Genomic DNA, 20,334 nt, shown 5'->3' with positions numbered 1-20,334 from the left:
AAATCCCATAAACTATCTTCAAATATTTGCATGTCTATCAACACCATATTCAAACCCTTGGAATTTGGAATATAAAGAATTATTCCATGTGTCTTGAGAGTAGAACTGGAGTCAAAAGATGTGCTAAGATAGCAGCAGGTTGCTCAATGTAAGGGAGAGTTTTCTAATGAATAAAGGCATGACTGAAATGTGCTACTTCAAAAGAGCAGTGTACTCTGGGTCTCCCAAGATGTGCAATTACCTGCTGGAGAGGACAGGATACATATCTAATAAAAGGAATTCTTGGTTGTGTTGTATTAGCTGGACAGATGACCCACTCTCTAAGGTCTCTAGCAATCTAAGGAAAACATTCACAGTACTTTGATATTCAGTCAAATCTTACAGTATAATTTCCTACTTCATTAACTGTTAATTGTAGGTGGCAAATTTGAACAATTTAATTATGCCTTTGAAAAGCCAGGAATATTTTGCTTGTTTAGGTTTTATTTATTCAACAACCTGAGGTGGGCACAGTGGCATGCCTCTGTAGTTCTGGTTACTTGGGAGGCTGAGGAAGTAAAATCATTAGAACCCTAGGCAACAAAGAAAGACCCCCATTTCAAATAAACAAAACAAAACAAATTAATTCCAACAACCCAAAGTCATAAGGACTCCTTGAAATACATATTACTGCAAAAATCACCAGAAAGGATAATATTAACATATAAGACACATGGCTAAAAAATATTGATAAGTTATAAATTCATTTATCCTTCCTTGTGGTTTAGACCAACACTTCCTCTTTTGGTGGTGGATAATAAATCAGGAGGAACCCAGTAGCATGCTGCTAAATATTTAACAATCTATACTTCTAAAAATATTATAATTTTTGTTGTGTTTGCCAAGTTTCATGGTTTACATACTGCCTTCATAGCCAATTTCAAACTTCTGTTGGGAAGAGATGTATATAATCCACAATAATAAGCAACTTCAGCAAGCTGGCTCCAACACACCACTGGATGTCCCTACATTTAAACCAGGAGAATCAATGCAATTGAGTTTCCTGAACTAAAAAAAAAAAAAAAAAAAAAAAAAAAAAATCAATGTTTCTTATATAGGAAGAATGCAAAGATTTGATTACATAAGTCTAATTGTACCTTTCCAAATAAAATGCCAGTGATGTGCTGAAAAAACATATTCTTAAATGTATTCCATATGTACCAGGCTGAATTCCACCCAACTAGTCCCCATCACTTTGGTTAGGTATATTTTTTCTGTACTTTTCAGAACAGGTTGTATGTATGGTAGTGCAAGTATTTGACACAGCAAAGATTTCCACTTGGTGTTGAAGCAGGCCTCTACTTAGGGATTCATTCTGGAAGCTTTGACAACAAGTATGCTCTGAAGTAATTGCTATAGAGTCTAACAGAGAAGTTCTGTAAGGATAAATGGAGTTCAAAAATACCCTGACCCAAGACAAAGACATATCTAGTAAAGAATTACAGAGTAGTTTCTTAAAGCACACATCCCAAAGTGTTGAAATTATGGGTTTGAGATGTCATTCAATCATCTTTCACATGTCCCTATTCCCTTTCATCTCTCAGCACATTTAAGATCTTTACCTGGAGGACTAATCACAAGGCTTTTGAAGAGATACAAGGGGGAGGGCTGGAGGTGGAGTAGAAAATTATAATGTTGCATGAATTAAGTTGCTTAATAAATAAAACAGTCATAAATCTCAGATATGGGGTTAAAGACTTACATAGGGATGTTTAAGAGTTTAGTCATAAAAGTATGAGTTAAAATCTGAACTTATTCATTTATTTTTTAGTTAGGAAAGGGGAGACAGCAACCATGCATTATTCAAGGACTACATAACTGAGAAATTGAAAAAAGAGCACAACTCTGGGAAGCTATTGGATTTGGTAACAGGAATAGGGATAGATCTTTAATCTCAGAAAGCAAAGTAAGAACAACCTGGGTTGCAAAATCATTGAGAAATAGAGGGAAGTCAAAGCTGTGGAACCTAAATTAAATTTCTTAGAATAAGGTAGTAGAATCCAGTAAGATAGAACCCAGAGGCAATGCGAATGCCAAGCCTCCTACTTACAAATGGTTGCCTAATGCATTTTACAGATACATGAGAAATGGAAGTAAAAGCTAATTTAATTGTTCAACAATGTGGTGCCGATGATGAAATCTAAGCACTTAATTTGGAAAAGAGTATAGTATTAAGATGACTGCATTGATTACTGTGAAGTGTATGACATGTGTGAATGGGCTTGACAGAGAAAGAAAATTGTGCTCTGTAATTTAGAAATCCACAGCTAGTTATTTCTTCTAGGAACATGCATTTTATTCATTCAGTTTTTTTTCTCACTAGTTGTTTATAGACAATGTTTAAAACATCAACACCACCAACAAAAAAAGACACACTTAAGTCCCCTGAATAGAATTGGATTTGTTCTACAAAAATAATTGTATATATGATTTCTCAATATATATATATACCTAACTTAGATGACTTACTAAATAAGAAGCAATTTTACAATCAAAATCTAAATTTCTATTCTTATTTTGTTTCCAAAATATTTATTATGAGGAAAGTCTACAAGTGTGTATGTATATTTTTCCTTTTAGTCATTTTTCTTTATTAAAGCATCACTGGGAGAAGAAACACTGAATAAATAATTCCCCTAACTGGAACTCAGTAAAGATGTCCCAGAAAAACAGGAAGAAATAGTGAAAGGGAAATCTCCTTTATTTTTTAAGATGGTTGGTTCTTAAATAAGTGGCAGGGAAGCTATCCAGTTCCAACCCAGTGAGTGTCCCTTGGCATTTTGCCTGGGCTCTCTCATGAGGAATTGGTAATGTTTAACTTGTCAGATGCTACCTCCCCTCTGCCCTTACTCAACAGATAGTAACTCCCAGAGGATCATCTCAGGAAAAATCCAAGGGGGCAAAGTTTGGCTCCAACAATCCCTGAGTTCCACTTTGGATCCCTCTTCTGTACCAGTGATCCTCTGCCTAGAGCAAAATAATGGAATCAATGTAGACACATTTGTTGTCTTACTTATCCCAGAGGAATATATGCTTCAAAACAAATGTCATTTTAGGTAATGAAATTTTAAATATCAGAGTGAAATTTTTAGATTCCTAATGTTTTGGATAACTAATTTTAGATTTTGTACAATTAGATCTCAGACAAGTACAGTCAATAATGTTTTTTAATCATAAAAGTTAATATGCTAGAGGAATTTCAATTAAAATATACAAGTTTTTCTCCATTAATTCATCCCAGATTTTTGAGACAACTGGTCCACATTGCTGTGATATTTTAACTTCATGTACCATGTGTTTCTGAATATTTCAAATGCATTGAGGCTAAGCTCAGATCACTTCAGAATCCCGTTATCCTTTAGCTTGGGATTCATTTGGAAGTAGCAATGAAAACCAAATGTGTTTTGTTTACATCTTTGCCAAAAAGGAAAACTGAATGTTTCCCCTTATTAATAGCAAACTGACATATGACATCCACTCAGATGGCTGCCTCCAACTTCCGACACTAAGCACTATTTTAAAAATAAATCAATAATACGGTGTTCTTTGTTGTTTCTTCTTTTCTTCTTTAGCTTTTTTTTTTTTTTTAAGGCATGGAAGTATCTGTATACAAATATATCAGATATGTACCAGATATATCACTGCCTGATATGGAGGAAGGATGCTGTAGGTTTGTGGCTTCCCCTCATGTCCATCACATGCACTAAGCATCTGAAAAGTTCATCACAGTCAATCTTCTGGTTCTCATATAAAGTCTCCCAGCTGTTAAAAACCATTGTATACACTATCAAACCCCAGAGGAGGATGACCTCCACCCCATAGGTACACAGATTTTTTTTCCCCCAATGCCTATAGGGGATAATCAATTAATTTAAGAATAGGAAGCAACAAGATAATACAATCAGTTTTCTGAGTGAGCCCATTACTTAATGTCTTTGTTTTTTTCTTTTTCCTCAGTTGTAAACATATTCTGATAATTTACCTATCCCACTGGGTTTCTGTGAGGATCAAATTAAACAATATTTATAAGATAGTGACAAATAAAAATCATTAATGATTATCTACCATTACTATTTTTCCACGAAAATTTGAATTTGGAGAATGACTTCACTCTTTGCAGAGGAGGTTTGTAGTGGGTTACAAAGGTAGAGAATGGATTTCAGAAACAAATTTGATAACTGTTACTAAATTAAGGTACATTAAAAGCTATCATAAATCACGAAATAATGGTGTATTGCTATTAGAAAAACTGAAGGGACGTTCATTGAAATACTGGCAAAGGAAATATAAGACATGCTCTGGGCTAGGTTATGCCAGGTTTAATTTAAGTGATTGCTTTGCCATGCAATTGGGAACAAGGCACATACACGACTTGCAAAATGTATAAAAAATAAGGTGTTTCAAAACATACCACATCTCTGCTGATTGATTTCACATAGAGATTAAAGTAACAGGTGGCTTATAGTACTTTAGGCATTTACTGAATACCCTTTTTTTTTTTTTAAAGTCCTTGGATTACCTAAAAATATTTTACTTTGTCACTAGATAGTGATGCCAGAATATTCCTACATATTGATAGGGTGATGGATCCATACAAACATAAAAGCCTCTGAGTTGACAGAAGACATTTTCTGAATTTCTTTATTTCTCTCCACTTAATCTCTAAAGTGACTCAAGGACAGGAATCTCTACCTAGGTGCCTTCCCAACACCTCTTGAAAACTCAAAAGCCTCTCAAAGTCAGTATGTCCAAGAGAGATCTCATTATCCAAACCCACCATCCGGGAATCTGTGCATCTTCCTGTGTCGCCTGTCATTTCCTATCCCAGCAAACAATACAATTACTTACACCCATTCCATTTTGCAAGCCAGAAATGTAATTGTCATTCCTGACTATCCCTCCCTCTTCCTTCCAAATTCAACCCCTCATTAAGCACCGTTGATTTTACTTCCTAGTTTTCTCCTTTATCCCTTTTTCTTCCTCTCCCCTGCTTCAGTCTAACCTAACCTGTCATCACCTATCTCCTAGACTTTGAGTTTCCTCCTAACTGCCTAGGTCCCCTCCTCCCCCAGCATGGCCTTTCCTGCCCCAAACTAGTCTCACACATTACGAGAACTGGATCACATTTTAGCACCCCAACCTTGAGCTTAAAACTATTGACTTTTGATTTTCCTTAAGATGATGAGGAAAAAAATGCCTTACTATGTTTTACAAAACCCAATCCACCTCTGTCATGCTACTTTACTATTCTTGCCTCGGCTCCAGTCATATAAACCTCTGTGTGCTCACTGTTTCCTCCTAGTACAAGGCATCTCTGGCTTTTCCTGAAGCCTGGCATTCCTGCCAATTCTCTGTTTATTTACCTCTTCAGATTTTCATTTCACTTCCTCAAGGAAGCATTTCTTGACCTATTGGACCACATGAATTTCTTGTTATACACTTTCATAGTGCTTTACAACTTTCCTTTATAGCACTGAATGGAAAAAAAAAAAGTTTGATTTCATTTGACAACTTGATTAATATTTTCCTTTCCTATTGGTCTGTAAGTTCTTGCAGAGGAAACTACATCTAATTTTGGTTACCCACTAGCCCCCTGGCACAAGTTGTGTGATCTAGCAATGCTCAATAGTAAATATTTGTGAAGTAAATGAATCAATGATACTGTTTTGCTTTAAAAAAAATATGGCTCAGCAGGCAGTCTGTCATGTAAAATGCAGTTCCATCTATGACTGTGGAAAAAGGTTTACTCAAATTGCTATTGTGGAGTTTTGCAAAAGTGAGTTTATGATTCTTACCTTTAGTTTTAAAGAGTTCAGCTTCTCCTCCCTGAGGTGCTCCCTCAGCATCTCCCGATGCAGCCTCTCCTGCTCCCTGGCAAACTCGCCAAGGGTGTACTGGCGCACGCTGTTGTGGCGGCTAGACATCCCCAGGGTGCTGCCCCCTTGGCTGGGCACACTTGTGAAGCCTTGCCTCCGGGTGAAGTAGTACACGGTGACACAACTAAAATGCACATTCTTGGTTCTCAGCCGCTTCTCCCTTTTGAGAATGGAGGAAGCTGGAAGTGAAAGAAAAAATCCGGTCAACACCAATGGTAACAGTTCTTGGCTGCGCTGAAGAAAATGCCCCTTGGTCTTGAGTCTATTTATGCTCAACACTTTGGGCCTTTGCAGACTCTAAAAAAAAAAAATTTCCTTTCGTATGCTTTTTTGATCTATGGCAGAGTAGACTTTTAAGTGTTTCTATAATGGTAGTCCAAACAAACTTTCAGAAATGTTGCCTACATATTTGTGAATTAGTGGCAGAACTTAATTTCTCATTTCCCCTAATTCCTTGCATTTTGGTTTTATGATTTTTACACAAATTGTATTGTATTATAATCAGAAAAGACAAAATACAAACCTTCATACCTTCAATCTTGTTTCTAGAAGGAGATGTTTGATATTAAAAAAATTTGACTGTTTACCAAAATACAGTTACATGAGAGGAATAAATTCTAATATTCTCTGGCATAATAGGGTGATAATTGTTGCCAACAATTTATTATATATTTTCTACAGAACTAGCAGAGATGAGTTGGAAGTTTCCCAAGACAAAGAAACAATAAATACTTAAGGAGGTGGAAATGCCAATTACCATAATCAGAAAATCATACATTGTGTACGAGTATTGAAATGTCACACTGCATCCCATAAGAATGTATAATTAATGTGTATATAAAGATATATTGTTTGCAATATTTAAAAAAATTTTTTTAAAAATCAATAAAAATTCACAATGACTCACTGGCACTACTCAGATATATTAACAACCTAAACTAACAAAAACAAAATAACACCCCTTTAAACAGCATTATAGACAGTGGAATTTTAATCCAAGTACTGAAAATTGCAAATGCCATAAGTATTTCAGAACTTTTTCTTTTTTATCATTTATTTTTTTATTTGAAAAAAAATTTTAGTTGCTAATGGACCTTTATTTTATTTATTTATATGTGGTATTGAGAATTGAACCCAGTGCCTCACACATACTAGGCAAGTGCTCTACCACTGAGCCACAACCACAGCCCTTAATTATTTTTTAAATAACAAAAATTAATTATATTTATTGTGTGCAATAATGGTGTTTTGATACATGTGCACATTGTAAAATTGCTAAATCAAGCTAATTAACATATCCATTAACTTCCATACTTTTTTGTGGTGAGGATCAAAACCTTTATTATTAGTTACAAGGATAGCAAAAATACACAGAATTCGCAGAGCATCAAGGAGAGTTGAGGTACACAGTACAGTTGAGAAAGAGAGTCGTATTATCAACATGACCTTTGGAGCTGGAAGACATGGTAGACATCAATGGGCCTACTACTCCTTTTATTTTTTAGTGAAGTAACCCAGGCTAGGGGCTTTGAGTGACTTCTATTTATCATTAGTTTCAGAATTAAACATAAACTCCAAAATTCCAAACCTGAGAGATATTCCTACTGGAAAAGGAAAGGCACACTTAAGGAGAAAGAAATAGAATCACACTATCACGGACTGATTCTCCCTTCCCACCCCCAGATATATTCAAATCCTAAACCCCAGTACCTCAGGATGTAATCTCCTTAGGAAATAGAGCCTTTACAGGTGAAACTAAATTAAAATGGATTCATTAGTGTGAACACTCATCCAATATGACTGTTGACCTTATAAAAAGATAAAATTTGGACACAGACATGGAGAGAGGGAAGATAATGGGAAGAGACAGAGAGAGAAAGCCGTGAGGAGAGGGATGTAGAGATTGGGATTATGCCGCCAAAAGCTAAGGCGTATCTGTGGCTACCAGAAGCTGGAATATGAAAGGGAAAGTCATTCCCTCAGAGGGAGCATGATCCTGCCAACATGTTCATTTTGGTTTTCCAGCATCTAGAATTGTGAGAAAAGAGATTTCTCTTGTTTTAAGTCACTCAGTTTGTGGTTCTGTTTTAATGGCAGTCTCAGGAAACTAATGCACATGGCTCAAGCAGAAAAAAAGACAGAAAGAAGCAAGGAACTGAGAAGCAATTCCTGGATGCCAAAGTAATTAATACATTAACATTTATGGAGTACTTCTTATGGGTTTTACCATGCAAAGAATTTATATGAATTGTTTCACTTTATCCTTACGACTCCTTGAGTTGATATTTTTTGTGGCTGCATTTCTAGGAAATTAAGTCACTAAAGGTTGAATAACATGGCCAAGGTCATTTAGTGACAAAACGGATTCACTAGCCCAGTGCACATGTCACAGGCACCATGTCACTGTAATTTGAAGCCACCCTAATGTTGATTAGTAGATGGAGACCTGGTTGCATACCCCTTCTTGGTAGATGCCAACTGCTGCTGATTTCAAAGATGACCTTGATTTGGAGAGTGTGTAAGCAGTGAAATAAAAGTCACTACAGTATCGCTTTGGATTTACCTAAGAATATTCTTTCAAGGGGCTACAATTTCCTTTGTCTCATTTTCCAACCATAAAATCAAGGCAAATATAGAGAGGCTGCTAGGATTAACTTCATTTTGTGGATTTGTTTCTTCAATAAATATAAACTGAGCATCTACCATGTGTAATGCCCTTTCCAGATGGTTGGAATACATCAGTGAAAAATCAGGCAGGAATGCTTTCCTGCCTATAGCTCCCAATCAATTAATGAGAAACTCCAACAGAATGAAGAGACTCAGCAGATTAGAGTAGGAGAATTATGACATTAGGATAAAAATTCAGTTCTCTCAACTTTCCCTCTTTTCTACTGTTTGACTTCTCCAGAAGAGATTGACAGAAAACAAATCTTTTCAAATATGGACATAATTTACCCATTCATTTGTGTATATTTTCATTAAAAAATACACTCCTGGCAGCAGAGACAATTTTTGAATTTGATTTACAAGCTCTGATCTGCTTCATAACTGTATGTTTAAGTAATCTTGAAACAGAGAAGAATTTGTCAAAATGCAAAAAGATCACTATAGGAAGCAAAATTCAACAATCTGTCCAGTAATCTGCCACCAGATCTGACAACCTCATCTGTCACCACTATACAAGGAAGAGGCTAGGAATAACCTCTGGTGCTTAGATGATAACCTTCCATCTTTGTTGCTCTTGATATCATAGAAAGGATGCCTTAAAGACATTATCTTTCAAAGCATAAATTTACAGACAAAGGAACAGGTTTTAATGCGCTCACTTAAGACAATTATTATAAACACCTCTGATAATGTTATTACTTATTGTTTAGACCATTAGTGGCACTGTAGACAAATTTATTTTTAAGTAATTTAGTAAGATCTATATGTATACTTTTATATTGTAAGAATTTTTCATCCTTTTGGATAAATCTCTGTAACCCATCCAAAAATGTCAAATGACCCTTTCACTAAAAGCCAGAATGCAGAGGTGATGCTCTGAGGCTTTGAGGATGACAGTAGTGGCAGAAAGCAGGAGCTCTTTAGCTGTGTCCTTGGCAGGGCTTACATTGTGGAAGCATGCAGGAATAGGGTTTCCTCCTATCTGCTAAGATTTAGCATTCAAACATGCTCTTCTGTGCTTGTTTTAACATTTGCATATTATAAATAGCACTGCAAAAACAATGATCCCAAAGACTATGCAATATATTCAAAGGAGAGGCTTTCAAATACTGTAAAATCAGCTTTCTGAGGGTATTTAAAGTGTGGCTTTCTTGAACTTAGGAGCTACCCACAACTCTCTTCTGATGATTGAATCAGAGCACTGGAATGGGCCATTCTGAACTATCTCCTGCCTCCAGGCTCCACTTTGACTAACATCACAAAATGAAGTCATAAAAAAAGAATCTGTGTTCTTCAACCCTAGAAAAACAAACTGAATTCATTCAGCACATGTGCCTTAGGGAATCTGAAACTGCCCTGATAAAATACCTACCTAGTAATTTGTGCCCTCTGCAGAATGACTGAACTCTAATTTGTGTATCTACAAAGTTCAGTGTTAGCTTTACTACTGTGAGGTCAAGAGCAAGAAAAAAGGAGAGGAGAATATGGCTTTCATTACTGCTTTGAAAAATAATTAGTATTTCATATTCCATACCAATTTTTAAGTGCCTTTCAACTCCTTTTCTTTCAGTGGAACCACAGAAATAAAAACATTTAGGTGTACTAGAACACAGCTCTTGGGAACAACCACATGGTCAGCACATCCGGTCATATTGATGTTCCTATAAAATGATCACCTATCAGAGAGGTAATATTGGTCTTTGCAAATTAAAGGAATAGATGGTACAGAGTCATTCCTATTAGCTATCTGCAGAAGCTATTTATCCTAATAAATACTTAAAATGAATGGATAAGGGATTTGGAAAATGGACTAATTCACAGTGCCAGGGTAAGAATGTAGGAAAATAAGGTAAAATAATTTGTACTATAAATTATATAAGGAAAAAATTCATGAACAGAGACAAATCTGCAAACCAAAAAATAAAAATTGGACAATATTTCTAGTACCACCCAGTAAAGCAAGCACTCTGATGAGACACATGTTCTGCATATTCTGATCCCATACAGAAGATGAGTACACCAAGGTGTCAAAGTTGAATCATACTAGATTCTAAGAAACTACAACCAACTTCATTCCATTTTCACATTCATAAACCACTTGGGTCATGGATGGAAGACATCTTTGATTCTACAAAACTCTCTGACTGATTTGTCAATTCTGTTTCTTATTGAAAATGATCAAAATTTCTTTCTGATTTATACCTCAGCCATTTGTGAGCATCATTAGTGTGTGTAAGTCCACTGAGCTTGGTGATCTCTGCATGCAACAATCACATACCTGGGTCTGTAAAACCGGAGACCAGATTCTCTACCACTAATTCCACCATACAGCAGCCACTCTGGAACAAGTGTTTGAGCAGCAAGCTGAGCACCCTCTTTAGAAACACCTGCACTTGTTAGTGTCAACAATTATCAGCATAGTTCTGCTGGAAAGGAAGAAATTAGTAGGACAAAGTTGTGTGTTTTGGTTCTGAATTTGGCACAAGGAGGTGGGAGAAGCTCATGGTTCAGTTTCATGCCAAACAAGAAAAAAATAGTGGAAAATTTTGGTTTTACTACTTGGGTCAAAATCGATTAAAACACACACACACACACACACACACACACACACACACACACACACATTTGTCTCCTATGCCTTTAAGCTCAAAAGGAAAAAGCCAGATGATTTGTTAAGTATATGGATGGAGTTTATTTTTCAATTTGGAGAGAATTTAGTATAAGCATAGTGATATTACTGAAATAAACTTGTTTTCCTGATAAATCCTGGTTGACAAATATTTGTGTTTTTAAATCATGCAGACCAAATTAATCACATGCTGAAGGTGGGCATGCTGTTTCTTGCTTAATGAAGAACAAATTCAGACTGAATCAATTTTCAAGTCAGGAAGCTTAGCTTACAAACAGAAAATACAGATTCATCAGAAACTATTTTATATAGAAATTAACAAATTAGATATTAAATAAATTTTCAATGCTCGATGTTAAGATGAATTTATAAATGTCTTCTGCAAATTTCCTATGATGTTATTTTCTCATCTTCTCCAATTCGACATCATCATCATGGTTGGCCCCTCTTGATCAGGGTGTCACCTGTATGGTGTCACCTGCATGGTGCTACATGGTCTTAACCACAAGTAGAGAGTGAAAATGTGTCTCGCAAACAAGAAACACAGGAGTGATTGCTTTGAAAGTGAAATCTAGTTAGGTATCAAAAGCACTCTTTCCTTGTTCTAATTGTCCTCCTTTATTCCAATGAGTCACATTTCAAAGCTTCCTTAATATATTTGCCCCAGTCATCTCTTTAAAGTTATTTTTGCTCAAGAAAAGTATTCAGGGCAGTACATCATTTAAGTGAAAGAAGCTTCAAAACACAAATACTAAAGGAACTGTCATGAGGCATGCGCGAATGAAAGGCAAAGCAAAAACAGACTAATTGAGAATGTTTCTTTCCAACCGTGAATAAAATACAAATTATCTTACGTGTGTCTGTCAGTTTTCCATTGCTGTGATAAATACCTAAGAAAAACAACTTAAGGAAGGAATGGTTTATTTTAGTTCACAGTTCAGGGGCGTTAGTCATGCTGGGTCTGAGGGGAGGCGAAGCATCATGGCAAAGGAAAGCTGCTCATCTTATGGCAGCTCTGAAGCAGGAAGAGAGGGGAAGGGGCCAGGGGCAAGATATTGACCCTAAGGGCACACCCCCACAAGGACCCATCCCTTCCAACTAAGTTCCAACTCCTGCAATTTCCACCACCTCCCAATAGCCTATTGGGACATGAATTCTGCAATGGATTAATATTGATGAGCTTAGCGATCCAATTACTTCCACACCTCTGGGGACTAAACCTTTTAATATGTGAGCTTTTGGGAGACACTTCATAAAGAAACCATAATAGTATGTAATGCAAATTAATCTATTACCTATGGCCAAGTCAATGTTATTTTATACTCAGTACAAAACACAGAATCAAACAAGAGAGACCATCACAAATACCAGGCATCGCACAGGCAAGTGTTCATTACCTACTCAATGTTTTAGAATTGAAGAGCTTCATCTTTTCAGAAAGATCATCAGACCTGAGACAGGGGCAGTAAGAGAGCTTCATGATCAACAAAATGGATGGTGAATTGGGGTCTTTTAAAAAAGAGTATTGCCCTTATTACTGTGAAAGTGGCATTCGAAAATAAAAATCAAGAAAAAGCAGCTCACACTTTTGCAATGCTCATAATTTTAAGTCCATGTCCATTTCTTACTGACATATTTGGTCTTTTATGTTCTGAATGATATCTCACAATGCTTTTAATAGTATAGTGACTCTCTCCCCTCACTTCTAAATTCCATTCTTCCTCATCTCAAACCAATCTACCAACCTAGGAACTAGGAAATCAGCATGTAGACTAGACAAAATAAAATATGATAAACACACATAAGAAACAGTTGTTATTCTGATTTTGATCCTAGTGAAGGATGAGGTTTAAAATTCATAGATAGGATGAGGTAGTTTAACCACTTAAAAATGTTTTTTTCCAATTCTAATATTAAGTTGAAAATATTCACAATGGATTACCCTTGAGACCAATAATGTCTTTTTGTGCATTGCAGCTTCTAAGGGGAGTAATTAAGATGAGACCCTTTTACTTAAATCACTACTAAACAAAAATAAAATAAAACTCTCATATAATACTATGTGAAAGAATAGGTATTGTATCAAGATTTGTACAAATACTGCATATGCATGTAAACAACAACAAAATAGCAAGTTCAGAAATAATATAAGATGACCCTTGAGGCTGAATGACTAAGGCTTTGTTTTGGATCATGAACATGCATGTCACGTTGTCATCTATTCAGTCTGCCAGCTATATCCACGTGAGCCAGCAAGAGATTCACATGGAGGGAACCAGCTCTCTTCTGTCTCTCCTGACAGGCACAGACCAGGCTGTTCAGTGTTCTGTGAGCTGAATTTGTCTTTATAGGGCTAGTCCAATCACCTAATTGGTATTCTTATCTTGGAAAAATATAAGGTTTGCTGCTGAAAATTCTGATGCAAATTCTGAAAGCTAAATATAAAAATTAAATTGAAACTTGGATCTTTCAGCCTTGATGCCACAAATAATTAAAGTGATTAACTCACAAGAGGTGATCACTTTTCAGAACTAGCTATTTTTCATCCACACATTTCTATTTATTAAAGATGCCACCTCCTTTCTCCTAATCCTTATGAGTAATCTTAACAAAAGATAGGGAGGTATTTCATAATCATGCTTGTTAGGACAAGGACAATAAATATTATACTTTAAAGTTATAAATGTGAAATGTGAAATGAAGAGGGCAGAGATTTTTTTAAAAAGGAAATTACATTGGACTTTATATACAATTGACCTGACACTAACCCTCTCCCTTATATAGAACTGACATCCTCCTGAAAATGTGATGTGACTGCAGAGATCTGACATTAAAATGCCATTAATATTGGGGAAAGTGAATTGTAAAACTAGAACAAGTTTAGATTAACCTATAGATTAAAATTGTACCACTAACTGACTGATTCACTGATTTTCATTCTCATTTAGATATATAACTTTTGCATGAATTCATCCATCATATTTATAGTCCCTGGCACCGTTTGTCCTTATATGAACCATCACTTAAATAATGTTTATACATCAAAATACTCAAACAAAATAGGTGAAGCACAGTGTAATATTAAAGTGTTTTGCTAAATCTGTGTACAGCATTCTGCTCGGCAATGCCAAAAACAGACCAGAAGTTGGGAACTTTTTTTTCTCCTGCTCCAAATAGTCAGCAAGCCACCTGACAAAATTATTATTGAGAACTGTTTCACGTGATTTTGGTCAATGTTACCACCTCTTTTCTCTCTTCACACTATATTTCTTTAGATAACATTAAAACTTCCTGAGGAATCTTTGAGATTTCCCAGAGCTATGTTAACATTTACATGTAGAACACATATCATTGAAATATTTGTTTTCTCATTTTTAAAGGTACTTCTTTACTGCATTACTGATAAATTAGAGAAAATATTTTTTCTGTCCTGATATCTGGAAAATAATAAAATATCAAATAATATAATCAATGAAATCTAAATTCTAATACTTGCCATTATATACATTACATTAAATTCTAATACTTGCCATTCTACACATTACATTAAAAAGAACCTGCATTTCTCAGTTTTCTCCATTAATAGTTTTAGAATTATATTTATCTACCTCAAAGGAATACTAAAAGAAATGATTACCTTTGTAAAAAACCTTATGAATCACAGATGGAAAGCATTACATATGCAGAGTACTATCTTGGTGATGCTGTTAAACCAAATAAAAAGAAAGTTCCTTTATTATCAGCAAGAAAATAAGTACCACCTACTTCCCAGCTTGGTTCTGTAATCTCTCACATGTACAATTAAACACTAAAACTTCATGCTCAAGAAACAAATTTCACTGCCACTAAAGTAACAGTTATTCCAAAATATATAAACCTACAGTCTACTTTTATTAAAATCCCAAAAAGGAAAGTATCTTAAGACCAGGTCGTTTCTTTGTGGAAAAAAAAAAAAGGTAGTCGTTACTACACATAAATAACCGCAGTTCTGGCTGCGGTCCAGGGTGTAAGCACTTTCCTCTGCTGTCTCAGCAATTCTCCCGATGTCAAAGACACATTAAAATAAATGGGAACCATATGGCTCCTCAGCAGAATACCCGCGCTCTTACAACCAAGAGGGCAATGCAATTCATTACCACCACTGGAGAAATATTTTGGGGACATGGAATATCTCAGTGTAAAATAAAGCCACATGAGGCATTCTCACACAATGACAGGAGACATTTGCTATTCTTCAGCTCTCCTAACCTGCTTTGCTGCTTTTTACATTTTCTCAATACCACCCTGAGCCTCTCCTGTTAGAGGGATTAAACAGCATTTTCCACCTGCTCAAAGACTTCCCAAACAGTATTTCATCTGGTTCAACAATATAGTCCTGTCAAGTCTAATATATCATAATAATCTAGGTCAGACCATAGCTTAAAAACAGCAAAACAAAACAAAACAAAATGATCCTCAACTGCAACAAAAATCTTTTAAGATTCCTTGGAAGTTATTCCGGAGAGCGAGACTGGATCAAAGACCATAGACTTGAATTTTGAATTTTGGCAGGGAGGATAAAATCTGGAAGAATGATTTAAAAAAAAAATCATTAAGCTTAAAAAAGGCTTTGCTATATTTATCCCAGATAAAAATCTAAATGATTAAAAAAAAAAAGAAGAAAGAAATTAATCAATGCTAATTTAATGGCTCCATATGTCAGAAATTCTAAATTTAAAAGCTAGATCTAAAGCTGCAAAGTTAAAGTGGAGTTTGAAAAGGCATCTGGTAAGACAGCTGGGGTTATTGGGGGTACTTTTTGTTTCCTGGCTGTCAATGAATGATTTGGAAGAGTTGCAAATATCAAAAACAAAGGAAGTTGGGTGAGATGGTGCACAGCCTGTAATCCCAGCTCCTCAGGAGGCTGAGGCAGGAGAACTGCAGTTCAATCCCAGCCTGGGCAACTGAGTGAGACCTATTCTCAACATAAAAAATATAAGGAGCTAGGCATGCAGGTCAGCGGGAGAATGCCCTAGGTTCATTCTTCAGTACTGGGAAAAAGAAAAAGAAAAAGGAAAAGAAAAAAGAAAACTTTCTACAGATTTTTCTATAACATGTCATATTTTTTGAGTGTATGCTTCCAGTTTTCATAATCCCCTTAGTACCTGTTATGGTCTGAATGACTGTGTCCTTCTAAAAGTCATTTGTAGAAATCCTGCCTCTAGGATGATGGTATTAGCTGGTGGGACGTTGGAAGGAGGTTAGCTTATTCAGGTGTTACCCTCATAAGTGGAATTAAGGCACTTATGAACAAGACCCCAGAGAGACCCTTACCTCTCCCATAGGAGAGGACACAGCAAGAAGGGGCTGTGTATGAGGGAGGGGCCTTGCTAGACAGTGAATTTGCAGATACCTTGATCATAGAATTCACAGCTTCCAGAACTGTGAGAAAAACAAATTCTATTGTGTATTAACTACCTAGTTTATGGTATTTTGTTATAGCAGTACAAATGAACTTAGCCAGTGTCCTACACTTCAAAATGATGTACAAAGGAACTGCTTGCACACAATATCTGGCATAGAATTATTACTCAGTAGCTACTAGAAAAATGAAATTGAGCCTCAATCAAATGTCACCTCCAGGAAGCCTTCCAAGAATCCCTAGGATGAGAAAGGTGTTCTTTCCACAGATTTCTAAAGACTCCCTGCCTTGGTAATGATAATAAGGCCACTCCTCAGTGGGGATTTTGGAAAGAAAGACTGTGTCTCAGTAGAACCCTCAGAGTACAACACACTGCTGGGCACTGGGAGGTACTTGGTAAACATTGGTTTAAGTAAACTAAATAAATGAACAACTGAACAATGTGCTAAATAAGCAAACAATTAAATCTCCTGAACATCCTTTCCTTAATTTTAGATAAGATATTATCCAACAGTTGCCCCTGGAATCCTCCTGGGCAACATGTCTTTCTTCCTCATTAATTTTTAGTTCACCTATTTTCCTGGGGAACTTTTCAAAGAAAAAAAAAAAAGTGTATTGAAGAGAGAGAGGACACATTGCCCTCATAGCTGGAGGACACACCTAACTTTTGCATCAGAAACCATTTGAAATACACTATATTTTACATATCAGAAGATCTAACATAACAAAACCACCCTTGCACCATAATAAACCTCTAAACAATCCATTAATAATGAGCTTGTAAACACATCTCTAAAAAGCAAGTAGCTGGTAGGGAGAGGAGTTACCTGAATATTATGAAATGATTTTGAAAGAGCAATCCTGCTGATAATGTATCACTAATTGGTATTGACCTCCAGCAAAAACATGACTGAGGTTCCTGCCTTTAGTGGTCCATTAGTGATGGATTTACAAAATGATTTTGCCTCTCACTATTGAAATAGTCATCTGTGCCTTAGAGCAGTGACTGTCATATAAAAAAAATCATATTGCTTATGATTTATTAATTCTCTATGGAATTTTATAAAACCTGGTCATGTTCGAAGAGATATTTTTTCTTGTTTTACTGGTAGAGGTGATAAGATGTAAGTATGAGGCCTAATGGATGAGATCCTGAACAAGGGACAGAAATAGGCAAGGAGAATTTCAAATTTTGAAAACATGATAAAACTGAAACAAAACAGTCAGGAATATACATTAAATAAGGGGAGGAATTTTATTGCCTGGGCCTCATTTTACCATAAAACTAATAAGTTATCCTGTTAATATTTCATGGATGGTGACAAAAGACATGAGATTCCTGGGTCAAAAACAAAGTACTTATTACTCAGCCTAGCAAATTGCATGAGCATCATGATTCTGTTGGTACTCCTTGTCCCCCAAATTCTACAGGGGCTAGAGGGGTGGTGTATAAGTGGCCAAATAGCAGTTACAACACGGTAGGAACTTCATAATCTATTGGTTAGAGCAAGCAGTAAGCTTGCCTGTTCTTTGTCTCAAATGGAGACATTACCTCATCCCATAATGCTGCTTATTACAAACACATCACTGAGAAATGGCCTAAGTAAAGAGAAGTCAGGGCAGGGCATTCCTGGTATCCTCAGAAAGATGTGCAGAAATGCAACAAATCTGTGGAGGAGGGTGTTCCAAAGGAATCTTTATTTACTTTATTCACGCAGAGGGCCCAAGCACCCACAATAGCATCTGGCATACAGTAGATACTTGATACAGATTTGTTGAATAATGAGCCACGTTTATAGGTTAAAATTCTGTAATGTACTTCACATTGCATCATTTTTGCAACTTGATTAGTAAAGAACCCTCTAAAATACCCATGGAGGTGCTGGGGTTGTGGCTCAGTGGTAGAGTGATTGCCTAGCATGTGTAAGGCACTGGGTTTGATTCTCAGCACCACGTATAAATGAATGAATAAAAAATAAAGGTCTATCAACATCCAAAAAAAATGTTAAAAAAAAAACACCCATAGAAAGAGAGAACCACTCTCTAATCTTCTCTCTTTTTTATTCCTGTGAGTAACTCCAACAATGTTTCTGGGAGATTCTAGAAGATAGAATTCAGCACACGGCAAATTTAAAGAATAAGGCTCTTTAATGTGTTATTAATGTCATAAAGAATATGCATAATCATTTTTAGATCTCCTAGAAAACTAAGAAGGAATAGAACACTCCCTGAAGTATATTTTTCTTTCTAAGTCAAATTAATAATATTTGTTGGAATTTCCAAAGATAGTATCTCTTTTAAACATATATGACTCCAATATAAATTTTGGCTGCAATTTTTATTAGTGCCACATTTATTCTTATTAAACACTGTAATTCTTGCAAAACGATAATGTCAAAAGCACATACTTATTCACCATGTAATAGGTGAAAATAATATTCAAAACACCAAAGGAAACAATCTTCTCCTGCAGAGAATCTACAAACTAAAGAATTCCTAAAGAATGCTTAATGAAGTGTTTTTAAGCTTGTGAAGAATAGTATCTTTCCTCTAGGTCTCCTTATATCTCACAGATATTTCCCTTTGTAAGCATCTTGCCAAAGGAGAGAATCAATCCAAAGATCTTTGGAATGATTTTGGCAGTTCTATAAGTGGTATTTAACTACAGCTCTTCTATCACATCTATGAGGTATAAGTATATAATTCCACTCCATCCCCTCAGGTACTATGGGATGCATAGGAACAGCCCCAAAGAATCTATGCTTCTCTTAAGACATTTGAACTATTTGTTACAAGAAATATGTTTTTTTTTTTTCCTCCAAAGCCAAGAGTAACCTCAGGCTTGGACTGTATAAAAGAGAAGGGAAGTTATTGAATAAAGAATTTATTTTCCTTCTACCTTGTAGGAGCTTACGTTCTTTGGAAGAGAAGAGAAAAACTGAGCAGAATAATGATTACTGCATTCAACCTTTTCTATCTTTAAAGAGCATCACTTTTCAACAGTTTTCATGTTTCCTTTTTATCATCTGGTGCAAACTAAAATTCTAAACTTTGGTTTTCAATATTCTCTATTAGCCAGTTCCTCTGCCCTCCCTCTCATGTACACAATCTTCAATGTCTCTGAATTCAATTCTGAAGTGATTTACACAGGCAGCATTTTCATGTCTGACCCTTGCCAGAGAACAATTCACTCACCAAAAGGTCTCTTAGACTTCAGAGTAAAGAAAAGGAAAAAAAAAATAAGAAGTGGAATTAATTTAAGGCAGACCTTGCCAAGGTCCCCAGATGCCTGGCCTTTGATTAAGGATTCAGTAGGGATAGCACAGGATACTTTATAAGGGTATGTGAATAATCTTGGGAGTGTTAAGGGACTGTATTACTGTTCCCTGATGGTAATGAATTTAATTATGTTCTTTTAAAGAAGTTACCCCTCTCTTTAGCAAGTCATTGGATTTGAGAAAGGATGGAGGAGGTGACTCATAGCTTTGAGTAAAGAACTCTTCTGGGAGGGGAGACCTGAGTGTGGATAATTCAGGAGCTCCCCAGGGTACCTCAGGGGTACCTGGGAAAGGTAAACCAGAACTTGGTGAATTGTGGTTGTGGTCTGGTTTAAATTTGCATGTAGTTTACTACTTCAGAAACACATCTTCATTATTTATATACCCAATAAGGATATGGATATGCTTGCTCAAAAATTTTAAAAATAGAGGTGTGGAACCACA

The 20,334-nt window shown here is 35.9% G+C and overlaps 1 protein-coding gene across 1 annotated transcript in view; it reads right to left on the bottom strand.

Annotated features, from left to right (window-relative positions):
- Csrnp3 (cysteine and serine rich nuclear protein 3) overlaps positions 1-20,334 on the bottom strand; it is a 183,238-nt gene that overhangs the window by 12,441 nt on the left and 150,463 nt on the right. The window contains exon 5 of the mRNA XM_047545890.1: positions 5,835-6,094. Coding sequence (XP_047401846.1) covers positions 5,835-6,094 — 260 coding nt within the window. The remainder of the gene's footprint in view (positions 1-5,834; positions 6,095-20,334) is intronic.

This window comes from Sciurus carolinensis, chromosome 3 (assembly GCF_902686445.1).
Source record: "Sciurus carolinensis chromosome 3, mSciCar1.2, whole genome shotgun sequence".
In the NCBI taxonomy this organism is placed as follows: domain Eukaryota; kingdom Metazoa; phylum Chordata; class Mammalia; order Rodentia; family Sciuridae; genus Sciurus; species Sciurus carolinensis.
This window is presented reverse-complemented; position numbering and strand designations above follow the sequence as displayed.